Below are 22,643 nucleotides of genomic sequence, written 5' to 3' on the forward strand. Positions count from 1 at the left end.
CCAACTGAACAAATACTTTGGTTCTATCTTCACGAAGGAAGACACAAATAACCTTCCGGAAATACTAGGGGACAGAGGGTTTAGTGAGAAGGAGGAACTGAAGGAAATCCTTATTGGTCAGGAAATTGTGTTAGGGAAATTGATGGAATTGAAGGCCAATAAATCCCCAGGGCTTGATAGTCTGCATCCCAGAGTACTTAAGGAAGTGGCCCTAGAAATAGTGGATGCATTGGTGATCATTTTCCAACAGTCTATCGACTCTGGATCAGTTCCTACGGACTGGAGGGTAGCTAATGTAACACCACTTTGTAAGAAAGGAGGGAGAGAATACGGGGAATTATGCTAGACCGGTTTGCCTGTCATCAGTTGTGGGGAAAATGTTGGAATCAATTATTAAAGATGAAATAGCAGTGCATTTGGAAAGCAGTGACAGGATCGGTCCAAGTCAGCATGGATTTATGAAAGGGAAATCATGCTTGACAAATTTTTTGAGTATGTAACTAGTAGCGTGGTTAGGGGAGAACCAGTGGATGTGGTGTATTTGGACTTTCAAAAGGCTTTTGACAAGGTCCCACACAAGAGATTGGGGGGGGGGGGGGGGGAGGAAGGAGATGGGGGAGGGGGGGGGGGGGGGGAGGAAGGAGATTGGGGGGGGGGGGGGAAGGAAGGAGATTGGGGGGGGGGGGGGAAGGAAGGAGATGGGGGGGGGGGTGGGGGAGGGAGGAGATGGGGGTGGGGGGAAAAGGAGAAGGGGGAGGGAGGCTGAACGGGCCGGGCCCGAGACTTCGGGCAGGGCCCGTCCCCAGCACCAGATTTACAGGTAGGTGGCGTTGGGTCGGGTCGTGGGGGGGGGTGGTGGGAGGGAGGTTGGTTCGGTTCGGGTCGGGTCGGGGAGAGGGAGAGGGAGAGGGAGGTCAGGTCGGATCCAGTCCGGGGGTGGGGGGGGAACGGGAGTCGAGTCGAGTCGGGTCGGGAGGAAGCGGGAGGAGCCTTATTCACGCAGCCCCAGTGAGGCCATTGGGCCAGGGCTAGGGGCTGCGTGCTTCGGCCCCTCCCACACAGTTTCGGCGCCTGGAGCTACTGCACTTGCGTGCCCACTGTTTTCAGCGCAGGGACCTGGCTCTGCCCCCTACAGCTCCTGCTGCGCTGCGCCGCGCCGAGGGCCAGAGGACCTGCAGGGAGGTGGAGAATACGGAGGGTTTTTTTAGGCGCACTTTGTGGCGCGAAAAACGGGTGTCCAGGTCGGGACTGCGCCGTTCTAGGCGCGGCTCGAAACTTGGGCCCATGGTGTTGGGGGTAATGTACTGACGTGGATAGAGAACTGGTTGGCAGACAGGAAGCAGAAAGTCGGGATAAACGGGTCCTTTTCAGAATGGCAGGCAATGACTAGTGGAGTGCCGCAGGGCTCAGTGCTGGGGCCCCAGCTATTTACAATGTACATTAATGATTTAGATGAAGGAATTGAGTGTAATATCTCCAAGTTTGCAGATGACACCAAGCTGGGTGGCGGTGTGAGCTGCGAGGAGAACGCTAAGAGGCTGCAGGGTGACTTGGACAGGTTAGATGAGTGGGCAAATGCATGGCAGATGCAGTATAATGTGGATAAATGTGATGTTATCCACTTTGGTGGCAAAAACATGAGGGCAGAATATTATCTGAATGGCAGATTAGGAAAAGGGGAGGTGCAACGAGACCTGGGTGTCATGGTACATCAGTCATTGAAAGCTGGCATGCAGGTACAGCAGGCAGTGAAGAAGGCAAATGGCATGTTGGCCTTTTTAGCTCGGGGATTTGAGTACAAGAGCAGGGAGGTCTTAATGCAGTTGTACAGGGCCTTGGTAAGGCCTCACCTGGAATATTGTGTTCAGTTTTGGTCTCCTAATCTGAGGAAGGACGTTCTTGCTATTGAGGGAGTGCAGTGAAGGTTCACCAGACTGATTCCAGGGATGGCAGGACTGACATGTGAGGAGAGACTGGATCGACTGGGCCTGTATTCACTGGAGTTTAGAAGAATGAGAGGGGATCTCAGAAACATATAAAATACTGATGGGACTGGACAGGTTAGATGCAGGAAGAATGTTCCCGATGTTGGGGAAGTCAGAACCAGGGGACACAGTCTAAGGATAAGGGGTAAGCCATTTAGGACCGAGCTGAGGAGAAACTTCTTCACTCAGAGAGTTGTTAACCTGTGGAATTCTCTGCCAGAGAGAGATGTTGATGCCAGTTCGTTGGATATATTCAAGAGGGAGTTTGATATGGCCCTTACGGCTAAAGAGATCAAGGGGTATGGAGAGAAAGCAGGAAAGGGGTACTGAGGTGAATGATCAGCCATGATCTTATTGAATGATGGTGCAGGCTCAAAGGGCCGAATGGCCTACCCCTGCACCTATTTTCTAGGTTTCTAAAAATGCAACAACTTGCATAGATCCTGGAAATTAGGGGAGATACAACAACCAACAAAGGTGACAAAAATAGATAGTAAGAGCTACAAAAAAAAAATTACTAAAAGAAACTTGCAAGGGATATCAAAATCAAAATATATATATATTTTTTTAAACAATTATTTTAGGAAATGGGGGTCAGGAGAAACACGGGCCCCTTGAAAACTGGTTAATGGCGATATTCTCAGTGAAAATAAGGAAATAACAGACATGTTGAATAATTACTTTATGTCAGTATTTACAGTAGAGGAAGAAGATAGCAAGCCAGACATCCCAAGGAAAATAATATTGATACAGGGTCAGGGACTCACCAAAATTACCAGCAAATAACAGAAAATAATGACACTACAGAGTGACAAATCCACGGGACCAGATGGTTTCCATGCCAGGATTTTAAAGGAAGCAGGTGAAAATATTGCAGATGCCCCAACATTAATCTTCCAACGTTCTCTCAATTCGTGAGCCATTCATTTCGACTGGAAAATTGCACACGTCACTCCGCTATTGAAGCAAGATGAGAAAGGGAAACCCAGGGTATTATAGTTAGCCTAACATCTGTTGCCAGGAAATTACTAGAGTCTATAAGGATAGACTGACTGACGACACTTTGAAAATTTTCAGCTGATCAGAGAGCCAGCATGGATTTATCAAGGGTAGGTCATGCCTGACAAACCTGATTGGATTTTTTTGATGAGATGACAAATGTAGTGGACAGGAGAATATCCATGGATGTCATTTATATGGACTTCCAGAAGGCATTTGATCAAGTCCTTCATAAGAGACTGTTAGCTAAAGTTGAAACTCATGGAATTGAAGACAAATTATTGACCTGGTTAGGAAATTGGCTGAGCAGCAGGAGACAGAGAGTAGGGCTAATGGGCAGGTACTCCAAATAGCAAGATGTGACAAGTGGTGTCCCACAAGGATCTGTGTTAGGGCCTCAACGATTCACCATATTTATTAACGACTTAGATGATAGCATAGAATGCCACATGTCCAAGTTTGCTGATGACACAAAGATAGGCGGCATTGTAAGCAGCCTAGATGGAAGCATACATTTACAGAGATATAATAGATTAAGCGAATGGGCAAAACTATGGCAAATGTAGACAAATGAGGTCATTCACTTCGGACCTAAAAAGGATAGAAACAGTGGAGGTTCAAAGAGTCTTGGAGATCCAAGTACAAAGTAAAATGTCATGGACAGGAACAGAAAATAAATCAAAAAGGTTAATGGAATGCTGGCTTTTATATCTAGTGGAATAGAATAAAACGGGGTAGACGTTATGCTACAGCTATACAAAGCTCTGGTTAGACCACAGCTAGAATACTAAAAACAATCTGGGCACCATACGGTAGGAAGGATATATTGGCCTTGGAGGAGGGCAGCCCAGATTTACCAAAATGATATCTGGACTTTAAGAGTTAAATTGCGAGGAGAACGAGGATTGCATTCCCTGGAATCTAGAAGGTTAAAGGGTGATTTGATTAAAGTTTTCAAGATATTAAGGCGAATGGATAGGGTAGAGAGAAACTATTTCTGCTGGTTGGAGAGTCTAGAACTAGAGGGCATAGCCTAAAAATTAGAGCCAGGCCTTTCAGGAGTGAAGTTAGGAAACATTTCTATACGCAAAGGGTTGTAGAATTTTGGAACTCTCTTCTGCAAATGGCAATTAATGCTAGGTCAATTGTTAATTTTAAATCTAAGATTGATAGATTTTTGTTAACCAAAAGGTATTAAGGGATATGGAGCAGAGGTTGGTGTATGGAGTTAGGTCACAGATCAGCCACGATCTCATTGAATGGCGGAATAGGCTTGAGGGACTTATTGGCCTACTCCTGTTCCTATCTTGATCTGGCAACCAAGGGAAGATGCAGAATAGGATCATCCTCTTGGCACTTTTGACTGAAGACACTTGCAAACACTCAAATTGCTCGCTTGTGCTCACATGCTGAGATCTGCTATAATTTAGAATGATTGTTTATTGGGCTTCCTTCTCCCGTTAGTAGCCTGACTGCTTACCACCAGTGGATGCATTGGAACGAGAACCTCGCTGTATCTATAGCATCCTTCTTTTGGTGTATAGCATTCAAGTAGCTCTGGGTTGTAGGCTTATTAGGTTGGTGCCTCCTTTAAAAGGTGCTGCTCCTGGTAAACCCTTCTACATTTCCCCATTGCAACAGGGGTCATCTCCTAGCTTGTATGTCGCAGAGGAGCGAGGGATATGCATAGCCACAAGTTTACAGATTCAGGTGGCATACAATTTTGCTGCTGCTGATGAAATCAAAAATGTGACTGGAGACCAGCTACTTTTGAACAATGAAATTGTGGCTGCAGTCCAAGGTGGCATTAAGAGTGATACAGATAACCTAGCAGAGGATCAAGGAAAAGATGCCCTACACTGGATCATCAGTTGCATTTAATGCAGCACTGCGATATATGGAACAGCAAATGTAAAATCATGCTCAACAGGTTCACAACAGCACCAAGAGCAGCAATTGTCATTTTATCAGCTATTAATTTTGTTTCTAATCACTGAAATACTGCAATTTATAAACCAAGTATTTATTCAACATAGCAATCAGTATTTCAACCAATACATAAAACTGTATTACTTGAGAGTTTTTGTTTTTATTCGTTCCGGGATGTGGCAGTCGCTTGGAAGGCCAGCATTTATTGCCAATTCCGAATTGCCCTCAAGGAGGTGGTGAGCCGCCTTCTTAAGAACAGAAGAAATAGGAGCAGGAGTAGGCCATATGGTCCCTCGAGCCTGCTCCGCCATTTAATACAATCATGGCTGATCCGATCATGGACCCAGCTCCACTTCTCTGCCCGCTCTCCATAACCCCATATACCCTTATTGTTTAAGAAACTGTCTATTTCTGTCTTAAATTTATTCAATGTCCCAGCATCCACAGCTCTCTGAGGCAGAGAATTCCACAGATTTACAACCCTCTGAGAAGAAATTTTTCCTCATCTCAGTTTAAATGGGTGGCCCCTTATTCTAAGATCATGCCCTCTAGTTCTAGCCTCCCCCATCAGTGGAAACATCCTCTCTGCATCCACCTTGTCAAGCCCCCTCATATACTTATAAGTTTCGATAAAATCACCTCTCATTCTTCTGAATTCCAATGAGTAGAGGCCCAACCTACTCAACCTTTCGTCATAAGTCAACCCCCTCATCTCTGGAATCAACCTTGTGAACCTTCTCTGAACTGCCTCCAAAGCAAGTATATCCTTTCGTAAATATAGAAACCAAAACTGCACGCAGTATTCCAGGTGTGGCCTCACCAATACCCTGTACAATTGTAGCAAGACTTCCCTGCTTTTATACTCCATCCCCTTTGCAATTAAGACCATGATTCCATTGGCCTTCCTGATCACTTGCTGTACCTGAATACTAACCTTTTGTGTTTCATGCACAAGTAACCCCTGGTCCCACTGCACTCCATGTAGTGAAGGTACTCCCACAGTACTGTTAGGGAGTTCCAGGATTTTGACCCAGTAACAATAAAGGAACGATGATATATTTCCAAGTTGGATTGGTGTGTAACTTGAAGGGGAATTTGCAGGTGATGGTGCCTCCATGCATCTGCTGCCCTTGTCCTTGTAGGTGGTAGAGCTCACAGATTTGGGAGGTGCTGCCAAAGAAGCCTTGGCAAGTTGTTGCAGTGAATCTTGTAGATGGTACACACTGTAGTCACGGTGTGCCGGTAGTGGAGGGAGTGAATGTTGAAGGTAGTGGATGGGATGCCAATCAAGCGGCTGCTTTGTCCTGGATGGTGTCAAGCTTCTTGAATGTTGTTGGAGCTGCACTCATCCAGGCAAGTGGAGAGTATTCCATTACACTCCTGACTTGTGCCTTGTAGATGGTGGAAAGACTTTGGGTCAGAAGGTGAGACACTCGCTGCAGAATACCCAGCCCTCTGACCTGTTCTCATTTCCACGGTATTTATGTGGCTGGTCCAGTTAAGTTTCTAGTCAATGGTGACCCCCAGGATGTTGGTGGTGAGGGATTCGGTGATGGTAATGCCATTGAATATAAAGGGGAGGTGGTTACACTCTCGCTTTTTGGAGATGGTCATTGCCTGGCACTTGTGTGACGCGAATGTTACTTGCCACTTATCAGCCCAAGCCTGAATGGTGTCCAGGTCTTGCTGCTTGCTGGCATGGACTGCTTCATGTTCTGAGGAGTTGTGAATGGAACAGAAGACTCTGCAATCATCAGCGAACATCCCCACTTCTGACCTTAAGATGGAAGGAAGGTCATTGATGAAGCAGCAGAAGATGGTTGGGCCCGAGGGCACTGCCCTGAGGAACTCCTGCAGCGATGTCTTGGGGCTGATACGATTGACCAACAACCACAACCATCTTCCTTTATGCTAGGTATGACTCCAGCCAGTGGAGAGTTTTCCCCTGATTCCCATTGACTTCAATTTTACTAGGGCTCTTTGATGTCACACTCAGTCAAATGCTGCCTTGATGTCACGGGCAGTCATTCTCACCTCACCTCTGGAATTCATCTCTTTTGTCCATGTTTAGACCAAGGCTGTAATGAGGACTGGAGCGGAGTGGTTCTGGAAGAACCCAAACTGAGCAACGGTGAGCAGGTTATTGTCGAGTAAATGCCGCTTGATATCACTGTCGACAACACCTTCCATCACTTTGCTGATGAGAGAGTAGACTGATGGGGCAGTAATTATTGGATTGGATTTATCCTGCTTTTTGTGGACAGGACCTACCCGGGCAGTTTTTCCCAATGTTGAGTAGATTGCAGTGTTGTAGCTGTACTGGAACAGCTTGGCTAGATGCGTGGCTAGTTCTCGAGCACAAGTCTTCATAACGACAGTCAGGATGTTGTCATGGCCCATAGCCTTTGCTGGATCCAGTGCGCTCAGCCGCTTTTTGATATCACGTGGCGTGAATTGGCTGAAGATGGTGGGGATCTCAGGAGGAGGCAGACCTGGATTACCCACTCAGCACTCTTGGCTGAAGATGGTTGAAAATGCTTCAGCCTTGTATTTTGCACTTACCATCATTGAGGATGGGGATATTCATAGAGCCTCCTCCTCCCGTTGGTTGTTTAATTGTCCATCACCATTCATGACTGGATGTGACAGGACTGCAGAACTTTGATCTGATCAGTTGATTGTGGGATTGCTTCGCTCTGTTTATAGCACGCTGCTTAGCATGTAGTCCTGTGTTGCAGCTTCCCCAGTTTGAGGGGGATGACTCATCAGGGGAGGGCAGCAGCAGCCAAGTTCATGGCACCGTGGCTGGCTCTGCTGCACAGGAGGGCAAGAAAAAGAGTGGGACAGCAATAGTGATAGCGGATTCAATGGTGAGGGGAATAGATAGGCGTTTCTGCGGCCGCGACCGAGACTCCAGGATGGTATGTTGCCTCCCTGGTGCAAGGGTCAAGGATGTCTCGGAGCGGGTGCAGGACATTCTGAAATGGGAGGGAGAACAGCCAGTTGTCGTGGTGCACATTGGTACCAACGACATAGGTAAAAAAAAGGGATGAGGTTCTACGAAACGAATTTAAGGAGCTTGGAGCTAAATTAAAAAGTAGGACCTCAAAAGTAGTAATCTCGGGATTGCTACCAGTGCCACGTGATAGTCAGAGTAGGAATCGCAGGATAGCGCAGATGAATACGTGGCTTGAGCAGTGGTGCAGCAGGGAGGGATTCAAATTCCTGGGGCATTGGGACCGGTTCTGGGGGAGGTGGGACCAGTACAAACCGGACGGTCTGCACCTGGGCAGGACCGGAACCAATGTCCTCGGGGGAGTGTTTGCTAGTGCTGTTGGGGAGGATTTAAACTAATATGGCAGGGGGATGGGAACCAATGCAGGGAGACAGAGGGAAACAAAAAGGAGGCAAAAGCAAAAGACAGAAAGGAGATAAGGAAAAGTGGAGGGCGGAGAAACCCAAGGCAAACAAAAAAAAGGGCCACTGTACAGCAAAATTCTAAAAGGACAAAGGGTGTTAAAAAAACAAGCCTGAAGGCTTTGTGTCTTAATGCAAGGAGTATCCGCAATAAGGTGGATGAATTAATTGTGCAAATAGATGTTAATAAATATGATGTGATTGGGATTACGGAGACGTGGCTCCAGGATGATCAGGGCTGGGAACTCAACATTCAGGGGTATTCAACATTCAGGAAGGATAGAATAAAAGGAAAAGGAGGTGGGGTAGCATTGTTGGTTAAAGAGGAGATTAATGCAATAGTTAGGAAAGACATTAGCTTGGATGATGTGGAATCTATATGGGTAGAGCTGCAGAACACCAAAGGGCAAAAAACATTAGTAGGAGTTGTGTACAGACCTCCAAACAGTAATAGGGATGTTGGGGAGGGCATCAAACAGGAAATTAGGGGTGCATGCAATAAAGGTGTAGCAGTTATAATGGGTGACTTTAATATGCACATAGATTGGGCTAGCCAAACTGGAAGCAATACGGTGGAGGAGGATTTCCTGGAGTGCATAAGGGATGGTTTTCTAGACCAATATGTTGAGGAACCAACTAGGGGGGAGGCCATCTTAGACTGGGTGTTGTGTAATGAGAGAGGATTAATTAGCAATCTCATTGTGCGAGGCCCCTTGGGGAAGAGTGACCATAATATGGTGGATTTCTGCATTAGGATGGAGAATGAAACAGTAAATTCAGAGACCATGGTCCAGAACTTAAAGAAGGGTAACTTTGAAGGTATGAGGCGTGAATTGGCTAGGATAGATTGGCGAATGATACTTAAGGGGTTGACTGTGGATGGGCAATGGCAGACATTTAGAGACCGCATGGATGAATTACAACAATTGTACATTCCTGTCTGGCGTAAAAATGAAAAAGGGAAGGTGGCTCAACCGTGGCTATCTAGGGAAATCAGGGATAGTATTAAAGCCAAGGAAGTGGCATACAAATTGGCCAGAAATAGCAGCGAACCTGGGGACTGGGAGAAATTTAGAACTCAGCAGAGGAGGACAAAGGGTTTGATTAGGGCAGGGAAAATGGAGTACGAGAAGAAGCTTGCAGGGAACATTAAGGTGGATTGCAAAAGTTTCTATAGGTATGTAAAGAGAAAAAGGTTAGTAAAGACAAACGTAGGTCCTCTGCAGTCAGAATCAGGGGAAGTCATAACGGGGAACAAAGAAATGGCAGACCAATTGAACAAGTACTTTGGTTCGGTATTCACTAAGGAGGATACAAACAACCTTCTGGATATAAAAGGGGTCAGAGGGTCTAGTAAGGAGGGGGAACTGAAGGAAATCTTTATTAGTCGGGAAATTGTGTTGGGGAAATTGATGGGATTGAAGGCCGATAAATCCCCAGGGCCTGATGGACTGCATCCCAGAGTACTTAAGGAGGTGGCCTTGGAAATAGCGGATGCATTGACAGTCATTTTCCAACATTCCATTGACTCTGGATCAGTTCCTATCGAGTGGAGGGTAGCCAATGTAACCCCACTTTTTAAAAAAGGAGGGAGAGAGAAAACAGGGAATTATAGACCGGTCAGTCTGACCTCAGTAGTGGGTAAAATGATGGAATCAATTATTAAGGATGTCATAGCAGTGCATCTGGAAAATGGTGACATGATAGGTCCAAGTCAGCATGGATTTGTGAAAGGGAAATCATGCTTGACAAATCTTCTGGAATTTTTTGAGGATGTTTCCAGTAAAGTGGACAAAGGAGAACCAGTTGATGTGGTATATTTGGACTTTCAGAACGCTTTCGACAAGGTCCCACACAAGAGATTAATGTGCAAAGTTAAAGCACATGGGATTGGGGGTAGTGTGCTGACGTGGATTGAGAACTGGTTGTCAGACAGGAAGCAAAGAGTAGGAGTAAACGGGTACTTTTCAGAATGGCAGGCAGTGACTAGTGGGGTGCCGCAAGGTTCTGTGCTGGGGCCCCAGCTGTTTACATTGTACATTAATGATTTAGACGAGGGGATTAAATGCAGTATCTCCAAATTTGCGGATGACACTAAGTTGGGTGGCAGTGTGAGCTGCGAGGAGGATGCTATTAGGCTGCAGAGTGACTTGGATAGGTTAGGTGAGTGGGCAAATGCATGGCAGATGAAGTATAATGTGGATAAATGTGAGGTTATCCACTTTGGTGGTAAAAACAGAGAGACAGACTATTATCTGAATGGTGACAGATTAGGAAAAGGGAAGGTGCAACGAGACCTGGGTGTCATGGTACATCAGTCATTGAAGGTTAGCATGCAGGTACAGCAGGCGGTTAAGAAAGCAAATGGCATGTTGGCCTTCATAGCGAGGGGATTTGAATACAGGGGCAGGGAGATGTTGCTACAGTTGTACAGGGCCTTGGTGAGGCCACACCTGGAGTATTGTGTACAGTTTTGGTCTCCTAACTTGAGGAAGGACATTCTTGCTATTGAGGGAGTGCAGCGAAGATTCACCAGACTGATTCCCGGGATGGCGGGACTGACCTATCAAGAAAGACTGGATCAACTGGGCTTGTATTCACTGGAGTTCAGAAGAATGAGAGGGGACCTCATGGAAACGTTTAAAATTCTGACGGGTTTAGACAGGTTAGATGCAGGAAGAATGTTCCCAATGTTGGGGAAGTCCAGAACCAGGGGTCACAGTCTGAGGATAAGGGGTAAGCCATTTAGGACCGAGATGAGGAGAAACTTCTTCACCCAGACAGTGGTGAACCTGTGGAATTCTCTACCACAGAAAGTAGTTGAGGTCAATTCACTAAATATATTCAAAAGGGAGTTTAGATGAAGTCCTTACTACTCGGGGGATCAAGGGTTATGGTGAGAAAGCAGGAAGGGGGTACTGAAGTTTCATGTTCAGCCATGAACTCATTGAATGGCGGTGCAGGCTAGAAGGGCTGAATGGCCTGCTCCTGCACCTATTTTCTATGTTTCTATGTTTCTATGTACCTCATTTTTAGATATGCCTCATGCTGCTCCTGGCATGTCCCTCTGCACTTCTCATTGAATCAGGGTTAGTCCCCTAGCTTGATAGTAATGGTAGAGCGAGGGATATGCTGGGCCATATAGACTATGGTGGAATACAATTCTGCTGCTGCTGCTCGCTCACAGCACAGTTATGAGCTGCTAGATCTGTTCTGAATCTATCTCATTTAGCACAGTGGTAATGCCACACAGTACGATGGAGTGTGTCTCCAGTGTGATCCCGGGACTTCGTCTCCACAATGACTGTGCGGTGATCACTGCTACCAATGCTGTCATGGATAGATACAGCTGCGATAGATAGACTGGTGAGGATAAGGTCATGTAGGTTTTTCCCTTGTGTTAATTCCCTCACCACCTGCTGCAGGCCCAGTTTGGCAATTATGTCCTTCAGGACTCGGCCAGTAATGGTGCTACTGAGCCACTCTTGGTAATGGACATTGAAGTCCCTCACCCAGAGTACATTCTGTGCCCTTGCTACCCTCCATGCTTCTTCCAAGTGGTGTTCAACATGGAAGAGTACTGATTCATCAGCTGAGGGAGGGTGGTAGGTGGTAATCAGCAGGAGGTTTCCTTGCGCGTGCTTGACTTCATGGAGTCCGGACTCAATGTTGAGGACTCCAAGGGCCACTCCCTTCCGACTGTATACCACTAGCACCACCACCTCGGGTGGGACTGTCCTGCCAGTGAGACAGGACATACCCAGGGATGGTGATGGAGGAGTCTGGGAAATTGGCTGAAAGGTAGAGTTTGACTATGTCAGACTGTTGCTTGACTAGGCTGTGAGATAGCTCTCCCAATTTTCACATAAGTTCCAGATGTTAGTGAGGAGCACTTGAGGGTCGACTGGGCTGGTGTGCCGTTGTCGTGTCCGAAGCCGGTGCCGAGTGGTCCATCTGGTTTTATTCTTATTATTGTTTTCTGTAGCGGTTTGTTTTAACTGAGCGGCTTGCTAGGCCTTTTCACAGGGCAGTTAAGAGTCAACCACATTGCTGTGGGTCTGGAGTCACATATAGGCCAGACCAGGTAAGTGCAGCAGATTTCCTTCCCTAAAAGGACATTAGTGAACCAGATGGGTTTTTAAGACAATCTGATAGTTTCATGATCACCATTACTGATATTAGCTTTTTATTCCAGATTTTTTTTTTTTTAAAAACTGAATTTAAATTCCACAGCTATCGAGGTTGGATTTTAACTCACGTCTCTGGATTATTAGTCCAGTCCTCTAGATTACTAGTCGCGTAACTTAACCAGCATGCTACCGTTGACAGTGTTATTTTAAAACCAAAGAAAAAAAATAGTAAAGCAAACATTTAAAAATAAAGCTACTGAATTGTCCCACAAGCGCAAGAAACTTAAGATCACATTTAAACAATCCTAGCACAGCTTGTTCAGAATAAGATTCAAATCTCAAGCAGGAGTTGACAGTCAAACAAAAGGCTAGACTTTCCAGGCAGCTTTCATAAATCTGGATACCATTAGACATTCCCCCAGTGCCGATTTCAAAGCACCAATGATGAGCAGAAACAAGAGCAACATGAACTTTCAATGACCTAAAAGACAGTTCTAGTAGGAGAGAGAAAAGTGCTGGTATACAGCAATATTTGTGTTATTGCACTACTGGGAAAGTCTTTAAAATTTAGCACAAGTCTTTAGATTTTAGGTTTTTCCCCAACTCAACAAAGGTTAGAATACGAATCACTGGAAAGCTGACTACCACTGTGCTGTCTGCCCTCACTGAATTGCTCCAGACCAGTTTTGAAGCAACAATAACTTTGAAGCTCAAATCTGTGCAAGTGCCAGGAACTGTGTTTATGTCGATCCGTACTCCCCCACTATAGCTTAAGCTCCAATAGGGATCTCATCCTACAAGATAAGCATGTGTCACTAGAGGACAAGAAATAGAAAAGTAAATGAGGCCACATACTAGTTGGCCCAAGATCACCATTTTTACATAAACTTTTATTATTTCATGAAATTCCCATTGGAGATAATAATTAGATGACCAGTTCAATGTCGGGTTTTACCTCTGGCACCAAAAATAGGCTCTCTGTCTTGGGATTCACACGAAACGTTGTGCCTGAAATGTGACTGAATGGGGAAAAGGCGAAAGCATTCTGACTAAATGATCAAAAATCTATCTTGTGCTGATTGTAACCTGCAGATTCTAGATTTTCAGTGAAACCCAGCATCTCAAAAACATTCAAGAACTACTGGACAACTGCCTTTTTAAAGTATCAGAAAATATCTTCAGTCATTAGCGATATACAAGCAAAGTGAGGAAAGATGACACCACTGAATTCAGTAAAGACGTTTAAAATTGGCATGAAGCCAAATGCAGTTACCGTATAATCACAATCCCCCTTCCATGTTGAACATCAATTACTTTTAATGGGGTGGTCTTATCTCTATGTGCAGTAGACATCCTGATATGTATGGATGAGCTTGCCTGGTTAATCTGTTGAGTGGGAAGCTTTCCATATTGTGAAATTTCAAAGTAGCAGGAACAAAACTGCATTTTTCTGCCCTAATGATATCTTCCCTTGCCTCTGTAAAGACCATACTGACCAGCAGCTGCCAGGTCTGCAGTCTCTGCTGTCGAGAGAAAGACACTCCTTTGAATTTTACAGGACATTCCTAAAATGACATGCACAGATTTTCCCAATGGTTTCTCTTACCCATTCACCCAGTTAACATTCCATCCATTTGAAAACCATGGCGCAGCCCCCACTAAAAACTCTTGCCAAATTCAGGGAAGGCAATGTCACACTTGTGGAAGAGGGCAGAAGAGGAGATAGACGATTTATTCTCCATTAATCATATTTGCTTTGAAGCCAGGGTCAAAATTCCCTTAGTCCAAAAAAGATGCTCTTTTAGAAATATAGAAAATAGGTGCAGGAGTAGGCCATTCGGCCCTTCGAGCCTGCACCACCATTCAATGAGTTCATGGCTGAACATGCAACTTCAGTACCCCATTCCTGCTTTCACGCAATACCCCTTGATCCCCCTAGTAGTAAGGACTACATCTAACTCCTTTTTGAATATATTTAGTGAATTGGCCTCAACAACTTCCTGTGGTAGAGAATTCCACAGGTTCACCACTCTCTGGATGAAGAAGTTTCTCTTCATCTCGGTCCTAAATGGCTTACCCCTTATCCTTAGACTGTGACCCCTGGTTCTGGACTTCCCCAACATTGGGAACATTCTTCCTGCATCTAACCTGTCTAAACCCATCAGAATTTTAAACGTTTCTTTGAGATCCCCTCTCATTCTTCTGAACTCCAGTGAATACAAGCCCAGTTGATCCAGTCTTTCTTGATATGTCAGTCCCGCCATCCCGGGAATCAGTCTGGTGAACCTTCGCTGCATTCCCTCAATAGCAAGAATGTCCTTCCTCAAGTTAGGAGACCAAAACTGTACACAATACTCCAGATGTGGCATCACCAAGACCCTGTACAACTGTAGTAACACCTCCCTGCCCCTGTACTCAAATCCCCTCGTTATGAAGGCCAACATGCCATTTGCTTTCTTAACCACCTGCTGTACCTGCATGCCAACCTTCAATGACTGATATACCATGACACCCAGGTCTCGTTGCACCTCCCCTTTTCCTAATCTGTCACCATTCAGATAATAGTCTGTCTCTCTGTTTTTACCACCAAAGTGGATAACCTCACATTTATCCACATTATACTTCATCTGCCACGCATTTGCCCACTCACCTAACCTATCCAAGTCACTCTGTAGCCTCATAGCATCCTCCTCGCAGCTCACACTGCCACCCAACTTAGTGCCATCCGCAAATTTGGAGATACTACATTTAATCCCCTCGTCTAAATCATTAATGTACAATGTAAACAGCTGGGGCCCCAGCACAGAACCCTGCGGTACCCCACTAGTCACTGCCTGCCATTCCGAAAAGTACCCATTTACTCCTACTCTTTGCTTCCTGTCTGCCAACCAGTTCTCAATCCACGTCAGCACACTACCCCCAATCCTACGTGCTTTAACTTTGCACATTAATCTCTTGTGTGGGACCTTGTCGAAAGCCTTCTGAAAGTCCAAATATACCACATCAACTGGTTCTCCCTTGTCCACTCTACTGGAAACATCCTCAAAAAATTACAGAAGATTTGTCAAGCATGATTTCCCTTTCACAAATCCATGCTGACTTGGACCTATCATGTCACCTCTTTCCAAATGCGCTGCTATGACATCCTTAACAATTGATTCCATCATTTTACCCACTACCGATGTCAGGCTGACCGGTCTATAATTCCCTGTTTTCTCTCTCCCTCCTTTCTTAAAAAGTGGGGTTACATTGGCTACCCTCCACTCCATAGGAACTGATCCAGAGTCTTTGAAATGTTGGAAAATGACTGTCAATGCATCCGCTATTTCCAAGGCCACCGCAAGTACTCTGGGATGCAGTCCATCAGGCCTTGGGGATTTATCGGCCTTCAATCCCATCAATTTCCCCAACACAATTTCCCGACTAGTAAGGACTTCCCTCAGTTCCTCCTTCTTACTAGACCCTCTGACCCCTTTTATATCCGGAAGGTTGTTTGTGTTCTCCTTAGTGAATACCGAACCAAAGTACTTGTTCAATTGGTCTGCCATTTCTTTGTTCCCAGATATGACTTCCCCTGATTCTAACTGCAGGGGACCTAAGTTTGTCTTTACTAACCTTTTTCTCTTTACATATCTATAGAAGCTTTTGCAGTCCGTCTTAATGTTCCCTGCAAGCTTCCTCTCGTACTCCATTTTCCCTGCCCTAATCAAACCCTTTGTCCTCCTCTGCTGAGTTCTAAATTTCTCCCAGTCCCCAGGTTCGCTGCTATTTCTGGCCAATTTGTATGCCGCTTCCTTGGCTTTAATACAATCCCTGATTTCCCTTGATAGCCACGGTTGAGCCACCTTCCCTTTTTTATTTTTACGCCAGACAGGGATGTACAATTGTTGTAGTTCATCCATGCGGTCTCTAAATGTCTGCCATTGCCCATCCACAGTCAACCCCTTCAGTATCATTCGCCAATCTATCCTAGCCAATTCACACCTCATACATTCAAAGTTACCCTTCTTTAAGTTCTGGACCATGGTCTCTGAATTAACTGTTTCATTCTCCATCCTAATGTAGAATTCCACCATATTATGGTCACTCTTCCCCAAAGGGCCTTGCACAACGAGATTGCTAATTAATCCTCTCTCATTACACAACACCCAGTCTAAGATGGCCTCCCCCCTAGTTGGTTCCTCGACATATTGGTCTAAAAAACCATCCCTTATGCACTCCAGGAAATCCTCCTCCACCGTATTGCTTCCAGTTTGATTAGCCCAATCTATATGCATATTAAAGTCACCCATGATAACTGCTGCACCTTTATTGCATGCACCCCTAATTTCCTATTTGATGCCCTCCCCAACATCACTACTTCTGCAGGATCAGATAATGTACCCAATAAATTGCACTTTTGGATGCCATCATTCTTCAGGTTTTTTAATTAAGCCAAATGACAATACAACTTGTACAAAAACCAAAAATAAAGAAAAAAATAGAATTGGCTGGACTGACAACAGAGTTACTGCTGAGTTGAGAGGGAGAAGCTCGAACACAAGATTGAATTGTACAAGCTGGAAGGAGATAAAAAGGAGACAAATTGTACATGCAAGACAGAAGATAAGATGAAGCCACACATGCTAGCATTTCAGAATGAGGGATGTTGATTATAAAACCAGTCAATAAGGGTCCAATGGATTTAGTCTTAGTTCAGTATATAACAGCGTCCCTAAAATTTAGATGGCAGTATTCTTAAGGGCTTTTAAATCACAGTGCTGAAAAAGGATCGATCGTATTAAAATTAAAACCTCAAAACATTTGGATAGCAAATAAAAGTTAGACAAGACTATTACTATAACTTACTGAAACTAGATTCATCGTGAAGAAAAGTGTTAAAACCAAAAGTCTAGTGCCAATGAGGAGAAAGGGAACAAAGGCTGTAGTTCAGAACAAGGTCTGCCATGAGTGATAGAGGGAAAAGACCGATAAAACGGCAGCACAATTATGCAAATATCTTTTATCCTTGGGTAAATTTCCCTCTCCTTTCCCATGGAGGTTGGACAAATGAGGAAAAATCATCAACTTTCTGCTAGCCTGGATTAGTACAGATTTAGTAGATCTCGTACCAATGGAATGTTTCATCCATGCAGGCACACGAATAACAGATTTTAAATGGAATCCATGAAGTTCACAAACAATACCTCACAACTTTGCCACCGGTTAGGAATGTTTGGCCTTAGCTTCTGCTCACACACCACTTTCCTCATTTCCTCAATTGAAGGATCTGACGGTACTAGGTCATAGTATGGCAGCTGATAGTCTTCATGAATACCTAAAATCAGATCAAATGCAATTTATTGGACTGTTATTTTTAAAAAGATACTTTCTGTTCATATTGCACAAGTCAGATACTATTACAATACAAGGAAATAACAAACAGGGAAAACTAGAATAGTGCATGCATATTGGAGGCTGGCCTGAACTTTTGAATTCTCATTTAGTCTTGCCAAAGACACATCATGATCATTCATCATACATCAGGAAAATAGAATGCCAAGTCCATAGCATAGTTTTCAATTATAAGATTCTACTTTTTGTTCATCAAGGTGGGGAATGTTAATGCCTGGAAAGGGAACATCTCATTTCAGTTACCCAGTGTCAGCAACTGGACGTGGTGAGATGCAGAGTAAAGCTCCCTCTACTCTATCCCAAATTGCATTTCACATCTAAATTGAAGTAGTATTTTCAAGGAAACATCTGGAGTATTTTACTTACCACCCACTGAACATCTCCGTGCAATTTCCCAGAATACCAAGCCCATAGCATAGATATCTGCCCTTTTAAAAGACTCAAAATGTTTCATGTTTATGGAATCATCAAGGACTTCTGGAGCCATGTATCTGGTAGAAAAAATAGAAAAAAACAAACACTACTGGAATGCATGAATGTAAACCTATTTAAATATAGATCCGTTTCCAGTTGATTTCCCCGCCCCGCCCCCCCTTGATACAGTTCTTGTGGAATTCAATGCCAGTGGTTACTTTGTAAGATGTACTATAAAATGTGATGGGTAGATGGATCACATTTGATGCAGACAAGGATGCTGACCAAGGGGAGGGAAATTAATAGCACCATCATGGAACAAGGGTGGGGGGTAATGGTGCTGAGAAAAGGCTAGGGGCAGTCACAGGGAATTCTATTAAAGGGATAGCTAACATTTTCTGCAGCTATTACCAGGAGGGCTAAATTGTCACTAAAGTGCCAGGGTAAGAGAGACAACAGTATGAGTAGAGAAAATTTGGGAAAAGGACAGGAGCTTGAATTTATGGCTCATGGTAGAACCAGCAACAAAGGGAAGAACAGGATGGAGGTCTTGCAAAGGTATTTGATTATAAAGTAGTACTTTAAATGTGGCAATTTCATCATTACTTCCAGCTGCCGAACTCTAGGCCAGTCATGGAGAAGTTGATTACACATCACTTGACTGATCCTGTCCTTAGGAGTGTTGGATTTTATTTTGGGTAACGGAACAGGACAAAGTGACCTGAGTGCTGGAGAACACTTGGGGAACACAGACCATAACCTAATTAGTTCACATAAAAATTTAAAAAAGATCAAAGCTCGGGGTATTGGACCAGAAAATAGCTAGTTTCAGTGGGATGAAAGGGGACCTAACCCAGATTAACTGGTTGCAAAGAATAGCAAGTCACACAACAGATTAATTGTGTGAAATATTCAAATAAGAAATGGATAAAACAGATTAAATACATTGCAAGCAAGAACAAATAGGCGTGTCAAAGGATAGGGCTCCACCTCAATCACTTGGAGCAAAATAAAGTTTAAAAAAAGAGGCAAATGATGAATATAGAATGGGGAAGGTACAGAAGGGAAGAGAAATAAATGCAGAAAATAAACCTGTATATATCAGTAACATGGGTAATTAGTTCATTTTGTAAGATTAGTTTGCCTTGGTAAATCTGCTGTATTATAGTGATAGATACGGTTACCTTTAGGCAGAAGTGGGAAAGCAACTTGCATTTATACAGCACCTTTAATGTTGGAAAACATCCCACTCACTTCACAGGAGCATAGTCAGACAAAGACAGACACCAAGCCATAAATGAAAATATTGGGAGATGCAACTAAAAGCTTGGTCAAATAAGTAGGTTTTAAGGAAGGTCTTAAATGAAGAGAGAAGTTTAGTGAGGGACTTAGAGCTTAGGGCCTAGATGGTTGAAGGCATGGCCGCCAATGGTGGAGCAAGTGCAAAAGTGTAAAAGACTGCAGTAAACAGAGACCACATACTCAAGTCCCCACCTACCTGATATATTAGTGTTTTTAAAAATCCCATTTAACAGCATCCTTTGGTGATGTGGAACATGGGAAGAAATAGCATTCTTCAGGGAAAAAAGATAAGTCATGGGTTATCCCCCAACGACACTATAAACCTGGGCCACTTAGTCTGATCCTCATGGTTATTTCATAAATGCAAGCATACAGAATGTAGGTGTTTGCATATATAGATGCTTTACCTTTTTGTTCCCACTCTGTGATTTGGAGCAATATCAATCGTATCTGTGGCTGAATCGTGCCTTACTGCCAATCCTAAATCTGCAATGCAGCAAGTTCCATTTTTCTTCACTAGAATGTTTTTTGATTTCAGGTCTCTGTGAGCGATTGCAGGTTTTCCTGTGGAAAGGAGTTATTTTCATATTAGAATGCAAACGGAGTTGAAAAATACACCTGCAAGCTTCTTCCGGGAATTGGACCAGTTCTACACAGACACAACTTAAATATTCATCAAGTATTACTATGTCAGCAGAGGATTCCTGCTGCACCAGTCATACATAATTACAAAAGCAACCTCCCGTGCTTTATGGATTTAATCTTCTTATTCAACACCTACAATTCTAGCAGTATTTCAAATACACGAAATAACTATCGATGTCCTTTTTAAAAACTTTTTTTTCTACTTGTACTTTTAAAGTAGATGGGATTATTTGATCTTGGATATCCTGATTCTATTGTGCATGGCAGAAAATTTGTAACATGCAAGTTCACATCCTCACCTTGTGTACCAACAATCTCCATATGCAAATGTGCAAGACCACTGGCTGTGGAAAGTGCCAGTTTAATCATCCCTTCCACAGTAACGGTGTACCTGTTCAAATAGTCAAACAGGGAGCCATGTTCATGATAATCTGATACCAGCCACAGCTGTGTCCAGGTCCCATTGTCTGAAGACAGGAGGAGAAAAGCTTAGCATATCTAAACACAGCAACACCAAAGTACTTGCATGCTTGTGTGAACAGGCAGAATTCAATTTAAATACCTGACTGATCTGCAAAATATGCACTTAAAACTGTGGTTTATACAGGACTAAAACATTTCAGAAAGCTAAGTACAGGTAAAGAAAACAATTTAGCTTATTCTTCTATAAAAGAATATGGTCCCCCTCATCACTTCTTGAATGCTGCCAGAGTTTTTGATTCCACTATGGAGTTATTGGCCATTCTTTGCATGAAGTACTTCCTGTCAATAAGCTCTTAGCTTGCCTTTTGTAACCATGTCCTCTAGTTCTGGTCAGGTTTAATTTAAAATATCTCTTCACATTTATCTTTTTCCATTCTACCTTGCTACTTTACACATTTCTATAAAGGCACCTCCCCTCCCCAGTTGTTTCCTTTTAAGGAACAAGAGTTTTTCAAATCTATCCGCATAAGCAGCCCTCCGACACTAGGGGTTAAAAATTCGGGTGGAAACACTCGCGAGACACAAGACTTTGCACCAGGCGCAGAAATCTCGTCTCTCAAGAAATTGGGGTTACCGTCCCTGAAAGGAAGTGGGGGCGAAATCAAGTGCCAGGCTGACCAATTGCTCCACTGACCCCGCGTCCAAAGCGGCAACGAGGCACACAAGAAAATCAGACTTTTTTTTGTTTAAAAAAGGAACAACCGGCCACCTCCCCTTTAACTTTCGCCCCGCTAGCGGTTGGCCGCCCGGTACGTGTCTCCTGAAGCTGTTATCGCCCTGCGCAGCTTATGGGAGAGATACTCATTTTAGGTTCTGGGGCGTAAACGGGGCAATGCGCATGGCGATTACTTCACAATCTCGAGGCGCAGGAGATTGGGGCGCAATGTTATAGCGCCAGCGCTAAACACCTGCCGAATTTAGCGGGCACGGCGCCGCGCTTGGTCGCAAAGTCATTTGCGCCCCGTTAGTGCCCCCGGGGGGGGGGGGGTGCTATGACCCGAAATTCTCCAAGGTTTCATGCCCCTTCCCACTACCTCCAGAATTTGGTTATTTCACTTGTGTTTTAGTGACTAGAACTGAGCATAGTACTCACACAGCATTGCCAAACCAGAGCACTACACAGCTTCGGCAAGACTGCCTTAGCCCAGTACTCTACTAATTTGCCAAGACAGCTCAACAGTCTGCTTATTTTATTGATTGCTGCATTGCAATGATTGGGCATGATAGTGTTGAATGTATACCACTAGGTCTCTTTCAATATTTAGCCAGTTCAATACCACTCATTAAGCGAGCCTCAGTGTCTTCCAATATTTAATACCCAGCCATTGTTTTGCTCACCTAATTTTGTCCAAGTCGTGCTGTAACATATTGACTGCATCATTAGACTGTACTTTGCCAAACAGACCCCTCCATTAGTATATCTGCAGAACTTTATACCAAATGGCATTTAGTTTAGTCCAGGCCATTTTAGGAACTGTAGGAACCTAATCCCTAAACTCTTCGCTCAGTGCCTGCTGCTTTTTCACTTAGTCAATTGATTATCCCCATGGATACCACTTCTAAACCTTCTGTAGAAGCACCTTCATGTAGAACTTTTAATCAAAAACTTTCTGAAAGTCTAGATCCATTACATTATAGAACTATCCACAATCAACTTGGGAAGTCAAAAAAAAGAATTGGGCCAGGCAGGAATTTCCACTTCTGAAACGTACCAAGTTATTTTTATACAGGTCATCCTCAAATTTTGCACCTAATGATCAATGTCAATCTTTTGCCAGTTATCAATGGAAGACAAATGGGTTTGTAGTTATGCAGATCTGCTTCAGCATTTCTTTTTGAAGATAGGATCCCACTGGATTGGAAACACTTGTGTTTCCAGGGGAGAGGGGTGGGGGCTCCAGTGTTCACCGACTGCCTAATGATGACACTCAGTATTCTGTCATTT

The 22,643-nt window shown here is 44.1% G+C and overlaps 1 protein-coding gene across 1 annotated transcript in view; it reads right to left on the minus strand.

Annotated features, from left to right (window-relative positions):
* tgfbr1b (transforming growth factor, beta receptor 1 b) overlaps window positions 1-22,643 on the minus strand; it is a 110,374-nt gene that overhangs the window by 19,324 nt on the left and 68,407 nt on the right. The window contains exons 5-8 of the mRNA XM_070890485.1: window positions 20,515-20,682; window positions 19,978-20,134; window positions 18,221-18,345; window positions 17,647-17,777 (exon numbers count right to left, since the gene is read on the minus strand). Of these exons, the coding sequence (XP_070746586.1) occupies window positions 17,647-17,777; window positions 18,221-18,345; window positions 19,978-20,134; window positions 20,515-20,682 (581 nt within the window). The remainder of the gene's footprint in view (window positions 1-17,646; window positions 17,778-18,220; window positions 18,346-19,977; window positions 20,135-20,514; window positions 20,683-22,643) is intronic.

Source organism: Pristiophorus japonicus, chromosome 1 (assembly GCF_044704955.1).
Source record: "Pristiophorus japonicus isolate sPriJap1 chromosome 1, sPriJap1.hap1, whole genome shotgun sequence".
NCBI classification, from domain to species: Eukaryota; Metazoa; Chordata; class Chondrichthyes; family Pristiophoridae; genus Pristiophorus; species Pristiophorus japonicus.